Consider the following 21,965-nt stretch of genomic DNA (forward strand, 5'->3'; position numbering starts at 1 on the left):
AAAATTCTTAATACCCTGTGCTTACAGAATAGTCAAGAGTCTAAATTCTTCTAAAAATGCAGAATACCAAGAGTTCAGCATTCCAGAAGTGAGGTTACCCAACAAACTCTATGAAGTTGTCAGGAAGCTCTCATTTGACTTAACACTTCATATTTTCTTAACAGGATGAAAGCCAAAAATTATTACTAGGATTTAAATACATATTGGTATATAAGCCAAGTATGCATCAGATCAGGTCTCTCTAATTGGTAAATTTATAACTGAAGCCAAAGAAACATAGCAAAGCCATTTTTTTTAAAATATAAAAGGAAACAAACCCCATTTTTTAATTAGTTGAGTAATTATTCTTATGAAATTACACCCATGTAGAGGAGTTCAGTAAAATACAATCCGTTTAGCATATGGATTAGCTTTCAAACTGAAAAGATAACATGCTAGTGACTGACATTCTACTTACACGAGGGAGCACTTGTGATTAATCACTAATGATGGAATATGAGAGAGTGTCTATGCTTAAGATAACTCTACTGAAGAGTTGCTTACAATCAATTGCCCTTTCACCAAAGGCAGTACAAACCGATTTTAATAAAATGCTTAAGCTAAGGATTTTGAAAGCTATTGACAAGATTTCTTTTTCTTCTACAGAAGCAGTTTAGTTTCTCCACAAGATAGAACATTCAAAGCTGAAAAACTGTCAGTTTTATTACACTTTTGAAAATCATGTACAGTGGAAAAAATTTTGGTGTCACTGCTTAATGCAGCAGTTGAGACAAGCATACAAACAAACAAAAAAAAAACCCCCACAAAAAAACCCAGAGCCCAATAAATAGGTGCCTGCTCTGCTAAGATTCAAGTTCAATTCCCTTCCCTAGCTGTCTAGATGTCAGTGTATGTCACAACTTTCAAGTTACACCACTTTCTACTATGTTATGTCTCATTTTCTTTTGTTAATGCTTTTCACTGGACACAAATATTTAATCACTGAAACAGAAAAACAAACATTAAATGTTGCCCCATCTGGTAAGCAATGTTAACTGAAATATAAATGTTGAAACAAACGTATTACACAGTTCCACAGTTAAGACATTGTCCCCACGGGAGAGCCATGACCATTCCCCACATAATGACAGACAGTGTAGCAGCAGCTCACTCTGCCAGAGGCCTTTTGCAAGATTTTGGTTGAAAAATTTCAAAGATCCAAAGCCAGACAATCTTCACCCAATTGGTTATCCATCTCAAGTGATGGGATTTATGCCAATAGGAGGTTTACCAATAGGCAAAAAATTCCCTCTTTTCATTCTGTGTTGTAAATATAGTTACAGCAGGCACTAAGTGACAATGTAAAGTTCAAGTTACTTCTACTAATTCTAAAGAAATTTGTATGGGTTCAGGATTAACTTCGCCTCACTCCCCAAAACAGCTAACATTATCTATGTTGGTTTTAAGCACTTCTGACACCAGTTCTGGCAAGGCACATGTGTGCTATATCTTTCCCTTCCAAAAGGACATGGAAAAAATGTTATGCAATGGGAAAAATAAGTGGTTTTGAGGACAAAAACAAACAAACAAAGAGGCACTACAGTTAAGTTAATGGAACATTTGACAGCAAACCTTGAATAAAGAAGACTTAATTTAGGTACATACTGCAGAAGTTGCAAACGTTTCCATGATCAGTTTGTATTCTGTCATTTGCTGAAATAAAAAATTATTTTTAGCCTGGATGGTTTGTGCAAAGTTTAACAAAAAGATTAGAATTACCTATTCTCTCTAGAGTAGAATCTTTTTCTACTTGCATTGGTTTCTTCTAATTTCTGCAACAGCTCATCTTCCTTGAACAGAATGCCAGTCATGATAGCCCTGTGTTTCCAAACGTCCAGTATAAAGCATCAATAAAAAAAGTTTTTCAAATGACTGTTCAGGACAAGTATTTTGGATTACAGTGGTTATTTTTGTCCACCCAAATTGACAAGCTGATTATGAAGGTAACAAGCACTTAGGGTATCTGTAAATTTATCTGGTTTCAAACCAACTCAAATGAAATCACAAATACAGAGTTTTATTTTAAAAGTTTAGGAACCATATCAAAAACCCGTTGAAAATATTTGAAGAAGTTTTAACATGTACTATTCTTCAATATTCATTAAAGGATTTTGAACACTTACAAAACCAAACAAACAAGAAAACCCCAAAACAACCCCAAACAAACAAAAAAAAAACCCCACAACCCCAAAACAAACCAAAACAAAACTACAAACAAAAAAACAAACAAAAAAAACAAAAAAAAACCCAAACAAAACCCCCCCCCAAAAAAACCCCAAACAAAAAAAACCCCAACCAGACCAAAAAAAAAAAAAAAAAAAAAAAAACACAACCCCACAAAAACAAAAAAAAAACACCCCACAACAAAACCTAACAAAAAAACCCAACAACTAAACCTAAGATAAGAACAAAATTCAGAGCCTGGCTGTAAAAATCTATTATTAAAACCACCTTCTACAGATTAAAAGTTCTGATAACTATGAACCCTGACAGATTCAAATCTGATTCTACACATTCCAACTGACATTTTAAAGCCAGGTTTCCTACCTCTTCCATAGGTGATATCCTTTATTAAATACTGGGAAATAAGATTAGAAAGTTCCTGAATTTAAACAAATAAAATCTGTTGAAAAACAATAATCAAAGTAATTTTGAACATGAATTAAAGCATGCAGAAATTGAAATCTCTTGAAATTGATTTCTTCCTCAAAGAGATACATCTGGTAACTGCAAATGGAGCCTGTGCCAAAATAAGCTCCAAATGGCATACTTAAGTGATCAAGCTAGAAAAAGAGAATGATGTTAAATTTCAGTCTGAGCCAGTAACTGACATTTAATCTGACAGAATAATATTATATAATCAGCTTGTATTTGAAAACTGAGTGATACTTAGATGTTTTCACAATTACCAGAAAACACCTACTTCTGCAGTGTATAACAAAACATGCCAGAAACTGGATGTGTTCAAAATGTAGCATCTTTTTCTCATTTGTACCAAACTGCTTTACCAGGAGTTTTCTACAGCAGACTTCCTAGTGGCTTCACCCAAGTCCTCTTGAGAGGGGGACCAGGAAATCTGAACTACACACTTAGCATAATTAACAATAAACATTCCAGTTGAAAATTCTTCTTCTGCATATAACACTGCTCCAGGAGCTAGGTATCCTGACTCAGGAAATAATTTATGGAAGCACCAAAAACATCCGAGAAGCCCCACTCTGTTCAGGGCATTCCATGTTTAAAAAGGAATGTGATTTAATCTTACTTTTATTAGATAAGCAGCATAAAAGATGCAGAAGGCATATTTAATATAATGTAAAATAACTTGTTCTGCAGCCAACAATTTATATTCTCATTTCATCAAGATGCATCTTGTCTTTTCCAATTCAAGTAAGACTTTCATGTTCTTTCTCCTACCTAAAACTTCAATTTCTAATTGCAATTCCTAGAAACTAATTTAAATCTCTTATCAGTAACCCTGTGAACTCAGCTTTACTGCCTCAGGTATCTCTATCTAGATTTATTCCTACTCCTCTTTGACTAACATTTATTTCTGATGCTTGAGAACTGCAAAAACTAAGATACTTGCTGTTAAAAAGAGTAAAAATGGGTTCGGATGGACCTTAAATGTCTTTTCCAACTAACTTTAAGAGTGTCTATCAAAACTCCTCAGCAAACAAAGCATCAGGAAACTAAAAGGTAAAAGAAGTTAAAAAAAGGGAAGTGCAACTCAAAAACCAATAGGTGATTCACTCTGACAAACAAGATTATTTTAATTTTTCATCCTAATTCCCACACACAGGCAGATGCCAAGTTTCTGTTCTGATCCACCATTCATAATGATTTAAAGTTCTCCACAATTCCCAATACTGCAGAAAAGACCTGTCCAGCTAAGATACCTTTACAGAATCAATTTACATAGTGGAACATCGCTTCTCAAATGTTTTCTTACCTTTACACTTGTTGAGTACCCCTATCACACTTCAAATAACACTAAATCTTGTCTCAACATTCCAGCCACATATTGCAAATATAACACTCTTCATTTCAACTGTATTTGTCTTCTTAATCCAGAAACAATTACAGGCACAATTACAGTGTATCATGATGGCTCATAAACAAGATAGAGCATCTCAGAAACTAAGCATACCAAGACCATGATACTTCCTCCCATATGTTTATCTGATCAGATACATTTTTCCTTGGGAAAAACAGTTATAACCTGTTCCATTCAACCTGTAACCATTACCACATACTTGGAGACAAGAAAAGTTTATGGTACTATGTTAAATTGATTTTTAAAAAGTAACCTGAATTGCCAGATCATCATAGCAGAACGAATTTATCAGTCATGTTGGTCAGAACCCCTGGAGGTCATCTCTTGTTATGGCACATCTGAAGTAAGTCCTTTTAGACTAAACAGTTTTGCTATGCTACACTCAGCTACTGCATATTTTTTTACTAAATTTATGGGTTGTTGGAGTCTGTATCCCTCCAAGAAACAAGTACTCCAAGACATCAGGTTGTAGAACCAGTATCAGTGACACCTAGCTTAGATCAGTTTTCTTACTCTTCTTCTCCCTTTCATATAAGGAAAAGATTGTAAAGCCTACAACTGAACAGACTCAGAACTAATGATCTCATAAATGATATCATGAACGATACTACTGCTACAAATTAACTCATTCTCCCAAATATTTCTGCTCTTCAGTTGAATACAAACCATAGCTTAATTCAAGATCTTGACACAAGTTTAACATGTCAGGTAAGTCAGTTTTTCAGATGAACACATTTCTAAGAACAGGTCAGAATGATTACATGAACAGTTAGGTTAGGAGCACCAACAACAGGGAAACAAGAGTAGGTCATAAACATCACTTTCCTTCTGACTCCCTCCATTAACTAACATGTGTATTATTTCAAACAACAGCTACTTTGTTTTCAGAGCCCACCATAGGTTAGACTCAGCCATCTCCCTTGCAATCAAATCACAGAAATCAGTGAAGTCTGGAAAGGACCTCAAGTCAACACAACTCCCCTGCTTCATCTTAGACACATCTCTGACAAAGGTTATAAACAGCATTGGTCCCAGTACTGACCCTTGGGGAATGCCACTCAGCACTGGCCTCCATTTGGGCATTGAGCTGTTGACCACACCCCTGCTGAACACTATTCTCTGTTAACACATTTTGGTTTTCAACATAGAGATTATTACTAAAAAGTAGCATTCGAATCAGAAAGGGCCTTATTCTCCACTTTAAACATTCTCCTCCATCGGATTGCAAAATTAATCAGCCTGTACCAAAGCAGTTTCCCTGTGCACTACTCAGAGACTTACGCAGAGAAAACACACCAAACAACACGCTTGCTCTCTCCATTACGATCAGCTGTAACAGGAGAGAGCTATCTGTGTTAACATCTTAAAATATTAATTAATACAAAAGTATCTAAGAGATATTAGTTGTCTAATGATAAATTTTTCAGGTCCTCGGCTCACTCTGGGATTCCTTTTTGTCTGCTGTTATTCAGTATTCACGTTTTCTTAGAGACAACCACCAGAATTTTAAAAGATTATTTAAGTAGAATTCAAAATTTCATTTCAGAAGATGCTTATCGGGTCCTGCCAATCTGAGTTCAACTAATGTAAGTAAATACTCCTTAGCATTGTTTCTGGGGAGGAAAAAAAAAAAAAAAAGCCATTCCTTTCCTCCTTCCTCTTGTAAAGAATAACTGTATTAGGTGTCTGGCCACAATTATCTCTCTTGTGAAGCCTAAAGGAGAAAGGCCTGTCAATGTTTGAGCCATCTCAACAGGCATGTTAAGTTAATTATTTTTTGATGCAGTTATAAAATTTAAAGTTATGGATCTCCAGAGTAGATGTGGCATGCTGGAAAAAAATTCTTCAGATGAATAACCAGTGACTCGGAATCTTTCTGCAGAAGATCTGTTTTGACATAATAAACTACTGCTTCACTAGGGATTTTTGCTGGTATTGGTTTTTCACCACAGCTTTCTCACTATGCCATTTTAAAGAGTGCATAGTAAGCTCTCTTTAGTACAAACATACAAATTTTTATTACAAATCCAGCAAGCAGAGACATTTTTAAGCATACCTTTATAGTGATGTTGTTTATATATGATGAAGTCATGCTCACTGAATACAAGTTAAAAAGTACAAAGGAGCCCACAGCTATAGAGCTGTGAAAAGCAATTCCCAACTAATGTTCATAGCAGTGAAGATTTCTGTCAGCTCAGCCTAGGCCAGATAATCTATCACTCACTGGAACTACCTTGGCTGAGGAGTGAAAGCCTGAGTGAATCCCTTTATACTTCCAAGAGCTAACACTGCTTTCCCTCTACCTATCACTGTAGCAGTTTGAAAGATCTATCAAAAATTAGTCTCCCACATGCAACACTTATTTAACTGAAATACATATACAGAATTTTAAAAATTTAAACTAGGGGGGACCTATTAGCATAAATGATCCAGATTCCAGAGATAAAAATTCTGCCAAACACAATTGACAAACTTTTCTTCCTGAGCCCTAGGTATATACTGTAATCTTTTCAGAGCCTGTGAACTTCTAATTGCCTTTATTTCATAATAAGAGATGGATGTATAAAATTACTTATACAGGTAATATTTTTCTCCCTCTCAAGTTATACTTGTTATGACAGCTTTTCAGCTACCCGAGGTATTTTTGTTCTGCTAAAGCCTTGTCCTTGCAAAGTTCCAAGTTTCACCCATACTGCATTACTCTGAAGATCTTAACTTATTCCTCTAAACAGAACAAATAAACTACTGCTTCAGCACTCAAAGGCTGAGAAAAATGCAAGATGTGCTAACATAGCTGAACACTTTTGCTCCACATTCAATTCCTTCAGAGCCTTTTAAAGCATTATCATGAAATCTAGTCCAAAGAAGGTTCTAGCTCCCCCCCTCACAAACTAGTTCAATATTCCCACTGAAATGTATCTGTAAACTTTGTGCTTTGATCCTATCTTTACAAACATGCTTAATAATGAGTTGTATTCCATGAATCATATTCTAAAGATAATTCCTAATTACAAGATGAAAAATGCCTGTATTGGCCAATGAACATGATAATTCCTGCCCAAGCAGTACATTCCATCTGAGTATTTAACCCACTGGCTTGTTTAAACCAGGGAGAAGCAATTACTATTTCTCACATGACAGCTTCTATGCATTTATGAATAAATTTATGATATTTTTTTTTCAGAACATTAAGTCAGTATTTTAAAAGCACATGACTGCAAACACTTGAAGATGCATCCACTTCTGACGAACTAGAAAGCAGGTAAATACCTGAAGGGTTATGGGTGAGCAGCACTGTTTGAAGGTACATTAGGACAGCTGGCCAGGCAAGCTTTGATTTTGAATGACAGCCATATGATTCAATATTGAAGTAAGTATTTAAGTTCAGCATATTAAATGTTATATTAAATTACCATATGGAATATAATAAATATTTAAGTATTCAATATAATATTTATAGTGTGGATAATCACACACAGTGGATGAATGACAGCACAATTGCACTAAGTTAAATGTTTCTATTTTGATAAAGACTAACTTCTTGGAAAATCATACAGTTTGAACACTACTTCTGTCTCCTACTGCATACAGATAGCTATTTCATGCAGTCTGCACATTCCAGTTTATCCTACAATTTTACCTTAAGGTGGATGCAGAAGACACATAATATGGTTTATAGACAACCAAGAGATATCAGTACGCGATGCCAAAGATATTTACCCTCAGGTCTCTTCATCACCAAGTATGCACTGAATATGTTCTATGCTATTCTCTATCCTCTCTGACAAGAGCAGTGACCAAGCCATCTGCCTTTGCATGCTGTCAATTTTTGGTTATAGTATGCACTTAGAGCCTTTTTCTTCTGGTCTAAAGGAAATTAGTCTGTAAATGCTCCATAGATATCACAGCTCCATACAATATAAAGAAGTTGTGCTAATAGAAGGGTGTTAAAAACAGGACTTGTGAAATGCACATACAAGCTGCTATTGTACTGCCAGCAATAAGCAACCAGTCCTTGCAGCCTTCAAACACCTCCAAAACTCATGCAAAGTACTAACAATATGCCCTTACCTGGCACTCTCTACCAGTGGTACAGTAACATTACTGTAGCCCAGTATACTGAAACACAGAAACCATTTTGTCAACAGCAGACACTGCAGAACAAAAAACCCACACTGAGCACAATTCTATAAGTGTCTCGCAGAAAAAAATGGCTTTAATATTTTCAAGAAAGTGGGCCTTTAATATAAATAGGGTTTACACCAGTATCTGACCCTCCTCAATTCTGCAAAGAACTACTGATCTCAACTTGTGAGAACAAGTTTTGCAGTTGTTGATACCACCATTTGTGACAAAGCTAAATGCCCTCTCTTCAAAGCTTCCAGTCCCAGAGCTCACCTGTTCCATATGGAATTCAGATCAAACCTGTCAAAAAATATACCCAAAGGCAGCCAAAGTACCTGTGCAGCCTTCCAAGATCTTTGACTTCTTTAATCCTGGATTACAGAAAGTCAAAGAAAATATGCCTGATTTCATGCATGGCACATTTTGTCATTAAACAGCTCTAGAGGAGTTTCTAATTATAAATATATACGTAGCTCCTAAACATACAAAGTATTCACACAAGTGCAATTCAGATGGTTTAGATGTTTGACTTCTAGATCACTTCAGTCTAAAGGATGCATCGCAATGTAGTTTTTGTGGTGGTGGTGAACTGTCACTCCATAGCACAGTGAAACTAAAACCACCATCAAGCACAAACCTCAGCCTGACCTCCTGCCACCACATCTCACTGAACAGATTTTCAAGCCAAAAAAATTCTTCTGATCTTTGTTACTTTAGAACTTACCACACACGTGTCAATTTACTTTTTCTCCCCTTGAGTGGCAGTGCTGCATCTTTAATTAGACAGTCTAATAGGCAAAACCAAAGATAAAACAACTAAAGTCATCTCATCTGAGCTCTTCCTACTCCTATACTTGTCTCATTTCACAAGCTCAAAGGTCATATTCACTCTAGCAAAGTTGTTTGAGCTATCTGTTATTCTCTCCCATTTAAAAATACTATGAAAATTGGATTTCCTTCTATTCAGACATTAATTCAGAGCAAAGATAGCACATTTCACCTGAATGCCTTTGGGAGCTGCCAGGAAACGTATTTGAGTTAAAGGAGTTATGCCTTTGTATTTACCTACCTCTATCAGTGCTGAAACTGCAGATGAAGATGTGTGTATCCATCTCCACACAGCAGTTTTCTGGTCTGACTGTGACCTTCTCTACATCTAAGTGTTTCAAATTTCTGGAAAGCACTCATGTCCAAACACAATCTACAATGCAACCTCCCAGAGTCTGTAATGCCTGCAGCACACTAAATGTCCTGGAGTCTTCAGCAAATCAGAAATTTAATAGCGTAATAAATTCAATGTAGTTGTAGCAATATTTAAAAGCAAGGGAGGACATATTTATGGCAGATATCATCCTCTACAGATTCACATACAGTAGAGACTTGCCCAGTTAATTATTAACAAAAAAACACACAGATACACAATTTTGTGGAAATATACCTTCTTTTGTCAAGAGTTCATGCTAGTTCATTGTACAAAATAAACTGTACTGTCAAAAGATTCAGCTGGTAAAACAGCATCTATTAAAGATCCTTTTGCCTCTGCAGCATACTGGCTAAAAAGCAGTCTAACTGCTTTTCATATACTTATTAAGAGGAGCAAAAGAAGTTCAACCTGATAAATCAAAAAATCTGGGAAACTTTTGCATGTATCACCAAAGGGTGACTAAGACATCCTAAAATAGCATGACTATCAAATTATGCTCCTTCAACAGAAAAAAAAGATGCAAAAATGACTAAATAATTTGGTATAGAAACTATCAAAAGCACAGTACATAAACTTACTAGAAGAGGTGCATTTTCTGACACGAAGCAAATCCAAACTACTTAGGTTTTTTTTACGTTATTACTACTTGTTACATGACAGTGCTACGTGCTTTTCCTCACAACTAGCATGATGCCTACCTGTAGGAGTAAAACTCTCCAGACAGCAGGCCCCAGCCCAGGGTCTCACTGTGAACAAACTTCACACACACAACACTACAATCCAGACATGCAATGTTTCCTATTCTGTATGGAAAAATATACAGATCTTGCTTTTCTCTTGATCTCCAGCATGCTTCCACAGTGCCTGTCAGATGATTGTTAGCTGGTTTAGCTGACTAAACAGCTTCACAGATCTTAAAAAAAATAGCTATGATTTAAGACCTTATAAAACATGACGTAAGAACTAGCCTGACAAAAGTGAAAAAGTAGAGAATACAAGGCAAAGTCAAGAAAATCATGTGACTAATAAGCAGAAAAATCTTCAAATATTTATCATTCAATGAAAATCAAACACCCACCTTCTCCAACAAAGTGACTGTCAAAAAACAAAAACCACAAAAACAACCCCACAAGACAGCACAGTACATAGGTACTTAGGCTAATATCTCAGAGAACAAACAAGTCACAGATTTGTACTCTGATGTTATGCACAACAGTTTAAATACACTGTTTTGCACAATGCATCGAAGTTTTATTTTTCTCTACATTGAAAAAATAATTTTAAAAAAGTCAGCTTTATGACAAAGCATGGGGACTGAGATGATAGTATGAAGTCTAAAATGACTTCTAGACATGAAATTGTGAAAGTGTGTTGCTTTCCTTCTGGTTCATTGCTCTTTCCCCTAAATATCACAAGCAATTTCTTTATGTGAAAGGCCATCTACGTACCAGACACCTCTGTGTGACTTCTGTCTACTACTAAGTGGGACTAATTTTTCGGTTTTCCCAACAGGAATATGACAAAGCAGTTGAATAAAAAAAAAACAAAACAAAAAACCCAAAATAAAACAAACAAAAAAACCCCACACAACAACAACAAACAAACAAACATGAAGATGCTCCTTTCATGCTAACATACTTGGTGACATGCAAAATTCTAGAAATTTTGGTTAGAAGTGTTGGTACTTTCTAAATTGATTGAACTGATTTTTTCAAGCAACTCATATTCCTGGTACCTGGATCTAAAGCATTTCTTGCAGCCATTTTAATACAAGCTCCATGAGTTCTATACCATCTATTTCACATTTTTCAGTTAAGCTGGTGAACCCATTAAAGGAGATTTGTCACTGAAAGCCATTTTCATACCTTTTTCTTTGCCAATACAGGATCAGATTTTGACATGAACTGTTAGTAAATTAGATAACATGGAACACTGAAACTCAAAGAAAAAAAGCAGCACCTGCCTCCCCCATCAAAACACAGCTAGCTTCAACAAACTATTTCTGCTCACACATACTGTGAACGTGCAGCTTTCCATAGAGGAAGGGAGTCAAGTTAAAGAACAGCTAAAATCCTCCAAACTATTAATAGAAATGTTGGAAATGCCTGCCTAATTTAGCTCTTTCTTCCTTCTTCAATTTTGACTAAATTCTCCCATAAGGTATTTGGAGCTCCCTGAGCAAATAAAACTCATGCTGGCTCATCCTAAGCACAGTTTGAATGCACAGTTGAACAGCAACCTTTCACAAAAGCTGAAGAGTTAAAACAATACAAACCAACCTTTACAGCCCATGTCAAAGTTGCTCAAAGTTTTAAAACATCCTCTGGTACAGGCTAGGATGGAGTCAGAATGATCCTCATTTAACATGGAGAGTGAAAATGAAGTTGTATTTTTCCAGCACCATATATTAACATTTATTGATTTTCAGCAGGTTAGAGCAAAGGACCTTACAAAGGAGAACCCACCCTCTTACAACAATGCTGTAAATGTTTGAGTTCCATAAATCAGATAAATTCTTCTCTTCCCCCAGTCTCAGTGTTCCTGAGCACTTCATTAGTGACCACGTGGTTATCAAGTTTCACCAAGTTTTAGAACAAACACAGAGCTTCAAACCCTCCAACATGAAACTGTATCAGTAAGGGAAGCTGCACACAGAAAGAACTCCTCTGTATCCCACAGATGGGAATTTCTCTATTTTACCAATATGCAAAGACTGTCCCTGTCACAAACAGACTCCAAGATGACTCCAAAGCTGAGTAGATGTAGCATCTGCCTTTTGGTTCTCAATTAAAGGAGGATTACAAAGGAGGATTATGCAAAATACAGTTATTCTTTTTGCTTCACTGTATGACTTGTTCACTGGTTAGAACAAGTTTTTCAGAGACCTGAAAAAAATACATGGAGCTATAGTAAAACTAAGTATTAACACCTTGTGTCAGCCCTACTGTATACCAAGAGGCTGACCACATTCCTGTCAACAAAGGCTCCTCATTAACAGTTTAAAAAAACGTCAAGAGTAATTCCTCCAACGCACTGTATTTTAGTCACAGATAACTAAATATGAAGAAAGTCTCCTCATAAAATAACTGTGTAAACAAAAAGCAAAAGCTACCAAAACAAAACAGAAAATCTGACCCTGGGGACCTAAGAGCTTTCAGTTTATGACAATGCAATTCCAAACTTGAGAGTCTGAGCTAACTCTGCTGCTGCCTTGTATCTGTGAACTCAAAAAAAACCAAACAAAAGCTTCTCTGCATTTCCATCCAAATTCAGCACTGAAATGAATTTCACATATTCTGTACTTTTAATGCAAAGTAATGTGCTAGGAAATTATTTGTTTTGGCTTTCATTACATTTGCTAGGCTTAATAACACTACTGCTATGGCAAAGAATTCCAGAGGAACATATCTGGAATAAAGTTTGAGCAAGCTCCCTCTTACCTACCAAGAACTTAAAAACAGAAGTCTGTATCTAGATGATCATTTTCTCCTGTGTCCCTGTGTTTCAAAAATGTTTACAGCTCAGAGTTGTGCACCTTGAGCTTTTCCATCAGACAGCTAATCAAATGTAGCAACTTATTATGTATTTCATATTCTTATTATAAATAACTACATCCCAGGAATGCAAAAGTGTTCATATTTGGTTTCCATTAAGTTCTCTTTCATTCCTATGACTAAAATCCACTTCATGTATATTTTTGATACCTCAACTGTAGTCTACAATGCTGTACTGTGATTCTCACTCCAGGCATAAATTATTCCTATTTAATCTAAGACAGGTTTTCCATACATTGCAGAAAATTCTATTAAAAAGATAACAAATCTAAATTCACCCATCTGAATAAACCCCATTTAATTACAACTGACTATATCAACATCTATGTCTGTACCAATGTCAGCAAAGTGACACAGTATGTTACTCTGAGAATTAATTCAGAATTAGAATCTCCCTAAGGATTCCAGTGTATTTCTAAACAGTAAACAAATTCAGGCTTGTCAAGAGGAAAACAGAACACAACATTATTGTTCAGAAAGGTATTTTCTTTCTGTTCAACTGCAGCTATGATTCAAACAGTACTAGTTATAGCTCCTGCTGAATAAAAAATTAATTGCAAGTAAACCACCTGAATTTCACCCCTAAAACTTACAAGCTCCTATAATCACTTACACAAATACTAAACTTAGGTATCTTTTGAAAAATGAAGGCATTTCATGAGTAAGCTACACTAAATGAAGATAATTTTACATCAAAACAGAAATTGCTTTGTGAACTACATCTGAATGTAGCTGTTATATGTAATGCAGTACTTCTAGCAGACTGATTTTTAAATGAAAGTTATTTTTAATCTCTTCATAACAGCCTATTTGCAGAACTATGAACACCAATGGTTTCTGGCAAAGAGAAAAAGGGACAGACAATTAAATCCAATCAAATTACATCACCACTGTCAGTACAGTGGCTTAACCATCACAACTGTTTAAACAACTATTAACACTTCACATTAAAAAAAGGTCAGGTCAAGAATACGCAGAGCTATGGATCAGAAAACTTCATAGTTTGAAATAGACTTGCATGTATGGCTGCAACTATTGCATCAATACTGGGAGGGAAGGGAGGAGAAGGGGATAAAGGAAATTCAAATTTAAGTGTGACCCAATTTCCAATTAAGTATTGACCCATTTGTCAGCAAGAGTGGAGATACCAGTCAAATAAACCAAGCACAACTGGAAACATATGCAGATAAAACGTTGATGTGATTTCTGAACATTATAGGGAGAAGAGGAGAAAAGAAAGACACAAGACTACATAATAAAACTAAACCCTAAACAAAAAGTACACACCTGAAAAGCAACGGACAGGTACAGAATCATTGCTGTATCACATGATAGCACATTATCCACCCCAGAGGAATCCAAATATCAACAAAGTGAGTTACAAGCAGCCCTTAAGAATGCCAAGGAAAATGAGGACACCTACTTCTATTGGTTGATAGCCAAGACACTCAACCTTCTGATTTAGCAGACAGAAAAACAAATGACAATCAGAGCTGCACTGCCAGATTCAAGGCATGTCAAATTCTAAAATAAATAAATAAAAATAAATAATTTAAAATACATTTGCTTCTGTTTGTAACCTGAGTTTAGTTTTAAACTTTATTTTATACACCCTGGGTCTGGAAATTCAGTTTACTATTGTAACTTTAGAATGTCATGTTGTGCAACTGAATACCAGTGGGTTGGTTTTGTTTTGCTGGGCTTTTTTTGAGCAAAACCAATTGATGAATGATACAAATTTCACTACTGCTTTTTCCAATTGGATTACAAAAAAAAAAGTCAGTTTTTACAAACTATTAACCCGAAGAACTTATTTTGTACACTACATATTTGACTAGTAAACAGTGGTATCAAAGATTCATAATCTGTGCTTTAAACTGTATTAACTATTAAAAGTTGACAAAGGCTACAAAGATATTTTTGTGATGTCACAGCACACAATTGGCAACTAGAATAGCTAAGCTACATGCTACTGCAAGTACCATATTTAGAGTAAATATGTGAAATACCAGAGTGTGGTTTCAACCCGTCTAAACTTATCGCTTCCTACATAAGCAAAAGAATTGCTGCTGCTGGAGCGGCACCGCTGCTGCAGTGCACGGATGTTGTGACTGAACTGGGAGGAAGCAATAAAGAACATTATGTGCACATTTCAAAAGTGTCTTTCTAGGAGAATGCATAGAAAGGGGAAAAAGAGGTTGAGCCAAAGAACTCTGCCTCAGTAAATCAACACAGCTCTGACGGGAATTATATAGGAGAGCGCAAAATTAATCAAAACTCACTTTTGTTGTCTTGGGTTTTTTGGGGTTTTTTTTTTTTTGGGTTTTTTTTAATTTTATTTACAGACTATATATGTCATAGCACGTATTAAAATAAAACCATAGAATTTCTCTTCATGGTTCATGTTGGGAATTGACACTACCAAGTTAAATTTTCGTGTAGAACTTGTTATTTTACACCCTCTGTTTTGAGACAAAATTTTATAAAGACCTAAATTACTCATGTTTGCTATTGCAAATGATCCAAATAAGCATTACTTCATTAAAGCTCCTTCAACAAAATAGCACAGGAGATGTTTAGTCACAATTGAAAAATCCAGCATATTTGTAGTCTATGAAATGCTTTAACTTCATCAAGTTATTTTCACACAGTTGAATACAGCTTAGTTGTCTAAAAACCCAATTTGACACATATACCCTCAACTTGGATTTGCTACTAGTAGATTTGAGAGTACCACAAGTTAGCACTGGAAATACTAACAGTATTTTCAGGTTCAGAAACTACAAGCTGATTGAGAAAGCTCTGATGTAAAGCTAGAGGTGAAATACCAAGTGCAACAGTATTTCTACTTCCTTTCAATTTAGGATACACATTTAGTAAGTTCATACCCTGCCTGTTCCTGATTACATTTCATAATGGAGAAAACTGCTAGAAGAGCAAGAAAAATATAAAAACCAACAGTTTTATATCAACATCCGTTTCTTTCCTTTCCACTTGGTTGCAGCTTTTTGGCCAGTTATTTCTTGTTTCCTTCTAATCCAGCGCAGATGTAATCAGTAACAAAATGTCTCCTACCTAAGCCTTCACAAGATAACATTCAGCTCCAAATTACAACTACTTCCAGTGCCAAGACTTCAACTGGCAGGAAATCTATATGGTTGAACTCACATACTTATGGACACACATAGACAAAATCAATTCTTTGACACAAAGTGGTTTTCATTGCTACAGCAGAAGAGGTTCCCAAATTACACAGATGTAAGAACATATTTGAGATTACTGCTTGCATTCTGAACTGTCTGGAAACATTTAATAGCCATCCCACTACAAGACTTCAAGATTTTATAAACAAGCCATTTACAGTGCTTACCTGATTTCTTGTAATGTGCCTGAGGAATGGCTTCTGCAAGGCTTACAGATAATAAGTGTGCATATCTGATTAGTACTAACAGGGATATTTTAAAATAAGATATAGGTATTTAAGAATTAATAGTGAAAAGACTTTAAAGATACTGAGAAACTGAAATGAAGGAATGCTGTTAAAAAAAAAAGCTTTCAAATGCAAAAGGTGTCTCTGCTTGAGCAAGCATGTTGAATTTTCCAGGGAGAGCAAGATGTGCCTTCAAAATTCACATTTTACAAGTGAATTTTCCCAGCATTCTACCAGCTCCACTTGGTATTGTAGTTTACAGATTATGTACTTTAAATACAGCAACATACACAAGGAAAAAAGGGGAAGCTTTAAATTCCATGTTGAATAAGTCATCTCTCTTGAATTATAATGCAAACTAGTGTTACACTGTGAGCCAAGTCACTCACTAGGAACAGCTTAAAACTTTCACATCTACAGATCCAAAACTTATGTTAAGATCCAGAAAAAAGACTGAAATGTATTGTTGGATCACATGCTGAACTGCAACAGAATGCCTCTTCCAAACATCACTTTTAGAAGTTGAGAGATTACTGCACCATTTAATAAAAAAACTAGAGCTACAGCCCAAAATTACATGATACCTTAATAACCACAGCTCATGGGAAACAATGGCAGTGAGAAGACTCACAGTAAGGTGATTGCAGGTGTCCTACTGCTTCTCCTCCTTAGTTCCTGCCTCTTACTTCACCCGAAGTAGAATAATGCTTCAGGCTAAGTAAAATAAAACAACAGCTGCAGCACTAAATGGCTATTCTTTCTGCAAATGAGCAGCTGAGGTAGAAAATTGGCCCTCTGGCAGTCTAGAGGAGTATGATAGTTCTCATACTTTACTAAAAGGCATAAACAAGTATTCCAAAGGAATTCCAGTTAAAAGTTAGGAAAAGTTGGCTAAGGAAGAAATTATAAAGTAATCATAAAAGAATTTAGAGAGAAAAATTAATACTTCAAAAGAAAGTTGCAATAATGCAATTATCTATATTTGAAATAATTACAGTTACATGAAACAGTTCTAAGAAAACAAACAAACAAGCAATAAACAATGGACTGCCTCCAGAAATTTAAGTAGGCTATAAAATGGGAAAAAACCCACCAGAAACCTCAGGTAACCCTGCCAAACCAAAAAAAAAAAAAAAAAAACCAAACCAAACAAAACAAACAAAAAAAAAACCCCACCATTATTTGGTGCTTCAGTATATAAAGGCAGTTGAGCACTGGAAACACTTTTTTCCCAGCTTTACTACATTCCTTTCGTGAGATGCAGGGAAAAGAAATGATCCTCATCCCTCAGTTTTATAAAATACACTCTGTGTACGATCTTATTTAGAAATGCAAGCTGTCCCCAGCACAAAGTCTTATCTGGAATTCTAGTAGAAGCCTCTAGACAAAACCAAAACAGAGACTTGGGAAATAAGTTCCCAACAAGCTCAATTAAGTTTACTTTCACTTAGATAGCTTCACACAAACATCCCAACACAAAGAAGATGGTAAGCCATTAAGTATACAGATTTTTCTTCACAACAAGAAGTCAAGGAAGTTACACTCTGGCAAAACTATAGAGAGATTTCCTGTTAAGAATGGATAATTACAGCACTGCAACTTCCTTCCAAGCCATCCATCCACATTCTCCTTTAAAGAGTGCTACTCCATTAGCTACATGCAGATAGTGTTACTATGCCATACTCATTCAAGAACCCAACCCTTAACATGTTTCACATCAAAGCTCTTTTAACTGCACTCTGTAACATGAACACAAATGTTTTTATGCTACTGAGATATCACTGCTACAGCAGTTTCACTCAGCTGACCCTTTGAAACTTCCTACTTGGCATTAACTATGTATCTCTGGGTTTTTCTAAGATGAATTACCTACAGAATTCTACAGAATCTACAGAAGTATCTACAGAAGCACCATTCCCCTCCCAAAATAATGGAGGGGGAAAAAAAAAAAAAAAAAAAAAAAAAAAAAAGAGAGAGAAAGAAGTGTGCTCAGAGGTGTGAAAACTAGGACAAACTCCTCAAGAAACTAGGTTTTCTGTAAAAGAAATTTCATGCACCATGCTTTGAGGGTTTCAAGACTATTAAACCTGCTTGATTACTATCTAACAAGTAATCCATCATTACAAAAGCAGCACCTAGATTAGAAAAAAAAAAAAAAGAAATCTTATCCCAGCTATAAGACTGAACCTCCCAAAAAGGAGAAAAAGATGAGTGCAAGTACATGACCATAATATGATTGCTGGTACCTACCATAAGCCATGTCCACTCTTAAATTAGAATTCTATCTCCTTCTCCCTGTAACAAAACAAGCAACTAAGCTTTCTAACTGGAGAGAAAGAACTTTTTTTTGGAGTAGATTTTATTTTTATCATTATGAACTAAGAATGCTTTCTTATATTCTTTTATTATTATGGTAATGGCCACTGAGGAAAATGCAGAGGGAATATACAAACCTAGGATGGGAAGCATGTTAGTTTTGCAACTCTACAGCAAGTCAAGAGCAAGACAAATAAAGACAGTAATAATCATGAGCACGGGTACCTATGTTGGATTTCCCTCCAAGTGTATGAGTTGACATCTGTGTGAGGCTGAGCTACTCAGGTGTGTTCATGATGGCTGAAGCTTAACAAAAAAAGAATTTCAGAGACAGGGCAGTCAAAGATTGAGATCTGTACAAGTGATACAAATATCATATGATATTAACAAGAACATACGTCATGGTCACAGAAAATGCTACAAAACTGAGACTTCATACCAGGAGTATGTTCAGTACCAGCCCTAGAAAACTGCTTATTAACTCCTCCAGGACACAACTTTTAATAAAGTTTTCAGTCATTATCACAATAAACACTAATTAGAAAAATATTTAAGAAGCATGCCATCTATGAAGACTGGTACGTTATCTGTTGTTCATAGTACTTATCAGTTAAACTGTTTATTGCAAAAGGAAGATATGTGCAAGTAATTCAGAGGTTGGGCTTGAGTCACAGCTTGTGCAAAAAGCATTCATTTTTAAACATACAACCATAAACACTATGAACAAAGAAAATTTTCAAACTACAAAACCATGTGTCATTTCCTGATGCCAGGAACAGAGACTCCCAACAAACTTAAGGACAGCATACAAAACTGATCTACCCATGTTCTATTTTAAGCACTGGAAAAAAAAAAAGCGACAAGCAGCAAAACTAATAATAATAATAAAAAGGTTTACTTTGCACTTATACAAGAATTCTCAGAGAAAGAGGCAGGACTGGTAGTTCTGACACCCTAGAGTTGACAAGGGAATACAGAAGTGGTCCTGTTATCTAGAAACTGTTAGGTATCTTTCTGAGGAAGTTCAAGCACCCTTCTACAGCAGCATCAAATAGGTGTCAATTAGGATGTCCCCTAGCAACCGTATTCAGAACACCACAACTATAGACATATGCCCGTTTGAAGAGCAGATGTCTGGTCAGTTTGATGTACTGACTGTACTTCTAGCACTATTCCAGGCTAAACATGACAAAGGTTTCTTTTCCAGAAAGCATCCCTTCTGTTGTGTGAAATCCAGTAACACAACTTCACACATAAACCATATGACAAGGTGTTTTCTCTATCTGATGAGACTAAGGTACACAGAGCCCAAAGATTTACTGAGCCTTCTGACACCCGGAGCTGATCAAAAATAAAGCCACTCAGTTACCACCCAGTCTTCATGTGAAACATGAAATGCAACAGAGAATACCAGAAGGAAACAAAGGCAGCTGTTCTGGGGCTACCCTAAAAGTATCACAACCCTCTTTGGTACTGGTGGAACAAGAATTGCTTAAACCTTTAAGTCAGACATGGTTGGTGGAAATAAGAAATAACTGCAGTACAATTAACCCCAGTAATACCATCTGGGCTTCTCATTTGGATATAGAGAGACACAGGAGGCACAAATTCAAGACACATGAAGACCCAACCTCCTCACAGACATGGGTGAGAGGAAAGGGGAAAGCACACATACAGAAGGTATAGCTACACATCTCTCCAGTATCTTTCGTTACATATGGGAGGAAGGGAAAAAAAAAAGAAAAAGTGGGGGATGGGGTGTGTGAGTCGTTAAAAGGCCTAGAATAACCAGATGCAAGATAATCAGGTATTCAAGCCAAGAACATCCTCAGTCCTGTGACCTTACAGCTTAGTGAGAGACACACTAGTATGAACTTTGGTGCTCATAATTCTCTTCACAAACACCTGAACAGAACATAGTTGATAGCAAGCCTTTTAATTCTTCCCACCTTGGATCTGTTTTAAATTGAAACAGAAAAATGGCCAGACGCTGCAGGGAATGTGAAGCTCAGGCACAGCAGATCTAAAGAAGCCCTCTTGGACCCATCTGTCTAGGAGACAGACTAGAATGGATAAGTCTAAGAACACCCTTAATAATAAAGATTAGGTCTTCAAGCACTCATTTCCCGTTCTTCTATGAGCTACAAGAAAGGTAGACAAACATTTATTTTTTTCAGTAGACTATCTAGGAAAAAATCAAGATGACCGGTTAGCTATTCCTTCTTGAGCCTCCGGCACCTCATCTACAGAACAGGGGAGTGCTTCCCTAGCAAAACACAAACGAGATCAACTAGTAAGGAAATTACAGTCCATTCCTCTGCTTAGCCTCCATGCTTTTCCTTTTCCAAGGAAGGGATACGGGAGAAGCCCCATCCCTTTAGAAGCCCCCATTCTCCAGGGCCTTGTGCATAGGGAAGAGCTTATAAGGCCCCTTCTGGAGCGCAGATACACTGAACAGCCTCTCCCAAGCTCTCCATCGCCACGTCCCCGATCCTACCCGCCCTCCCCCCCATGAGAACGTCCTATGCTGAAACACACAGAACTCCTCCGCCTGACGAGGCTTCACGTCCCCGCCAGGCTGGTGAGAAAGGAGGCAGCCCCACAGCGGACACCCCGCTCCACAGCGCCCCGGGACAGGCCGAGCAATCCCTCTCCTCAGCGGAGCCCGGCGGGAAGCCCTTCGGTCGCCATCCCTCCCCGGTACTCACAGTCCAGGTGTTTCTTCTTGGGCCCCATGACCTCGTGGGTCGTGGCCTTGCAGACGGTTTTCGAGACCGCCGAACCGGTCACGCTGTGCTGCGCCGCCGTGATGCGGTCGGTGAGGCTTTGGCCGGACATGGCGGGTTGCTGGCGGTGCTGGAACCGAGAGCGGCTCCGCTCCCTCTTCAGGGGCCGGGACGGGAGGACTAGCCGGGGGATGGAGCTGCACGCACTCCTCACCCCGCCGTGCCGCAGGCGGCCCCCGCTCCGCCCTCAGGGACGGACCTGTCACCCGAGCAGGGACCCCTCCTCCTCCTCCTCCCACCCCCCCCTCCCCCAGCCTCCGTCCCCTCCCCCTGCGCGCCTTCCGCTGGGCCGGGGACAGGGGACACACACTGGGCGCCGCAGGAAAATGGCGGCGGCGGAGCTCCTCCTCGGACCTTTCCGGGCCGCCCGCATCACGTGACACGCGACACGCCCCGCCCTCCTCGCCGCCCCGCCCCGCGCGGAGCCCCCCAGGACACCCACGGAGGGGGGGGG

General features: G+C 37.4%; 1 protein-coding gene across 7 annotated transcripts in view; it reads right to left on the minus strand.

The window, feature by feature from the left end:
• Positions 1 to 21,721, minus strand: part of PICALM (phosphatidylinositol binding clathrin assembly protein) — a 67,534-nt gene extending 45,813 nt beyond the window's left edge. For 6 of the 7 annotated variants that reach the window (XM_030451104.1, XM_030451121.1, XM_030451087.1 and 3 more), the window contains exon 1: positions 21,434 to 21,721. In XM_030451104.1, the coding sequence (XP_030306964.1) occupies positions 21,434 to 21,563 (130 nt within the window). In that variant the 5' untranslated portion in view covers positions 21,564 to 21,721. Of the gene's footprint in view, positions 1 to 18,950; positions 19,032 to 21,433 lie in introns of all 7 variants that reach the window. The other variant, XM_030451112.1, reaches the window with a different exon arrangement.
• Positions 21,722 to 21,965: the final 244 nt, after the last annotated feature.

Source organism: Calypte anna, chromosome 1, assembly GCF_003957555.1.
Source record: "Calypte anna isolate BGI_N300 chromosome 1, bCalAnn1_v1.p, whole genome shotgun sequence".
Taxonomy (NCBI): Eukaryota; Metazoa; Chordata; class Aves; order Apodiformes; family Trochilidae; genus Calypte; species Calypte anna.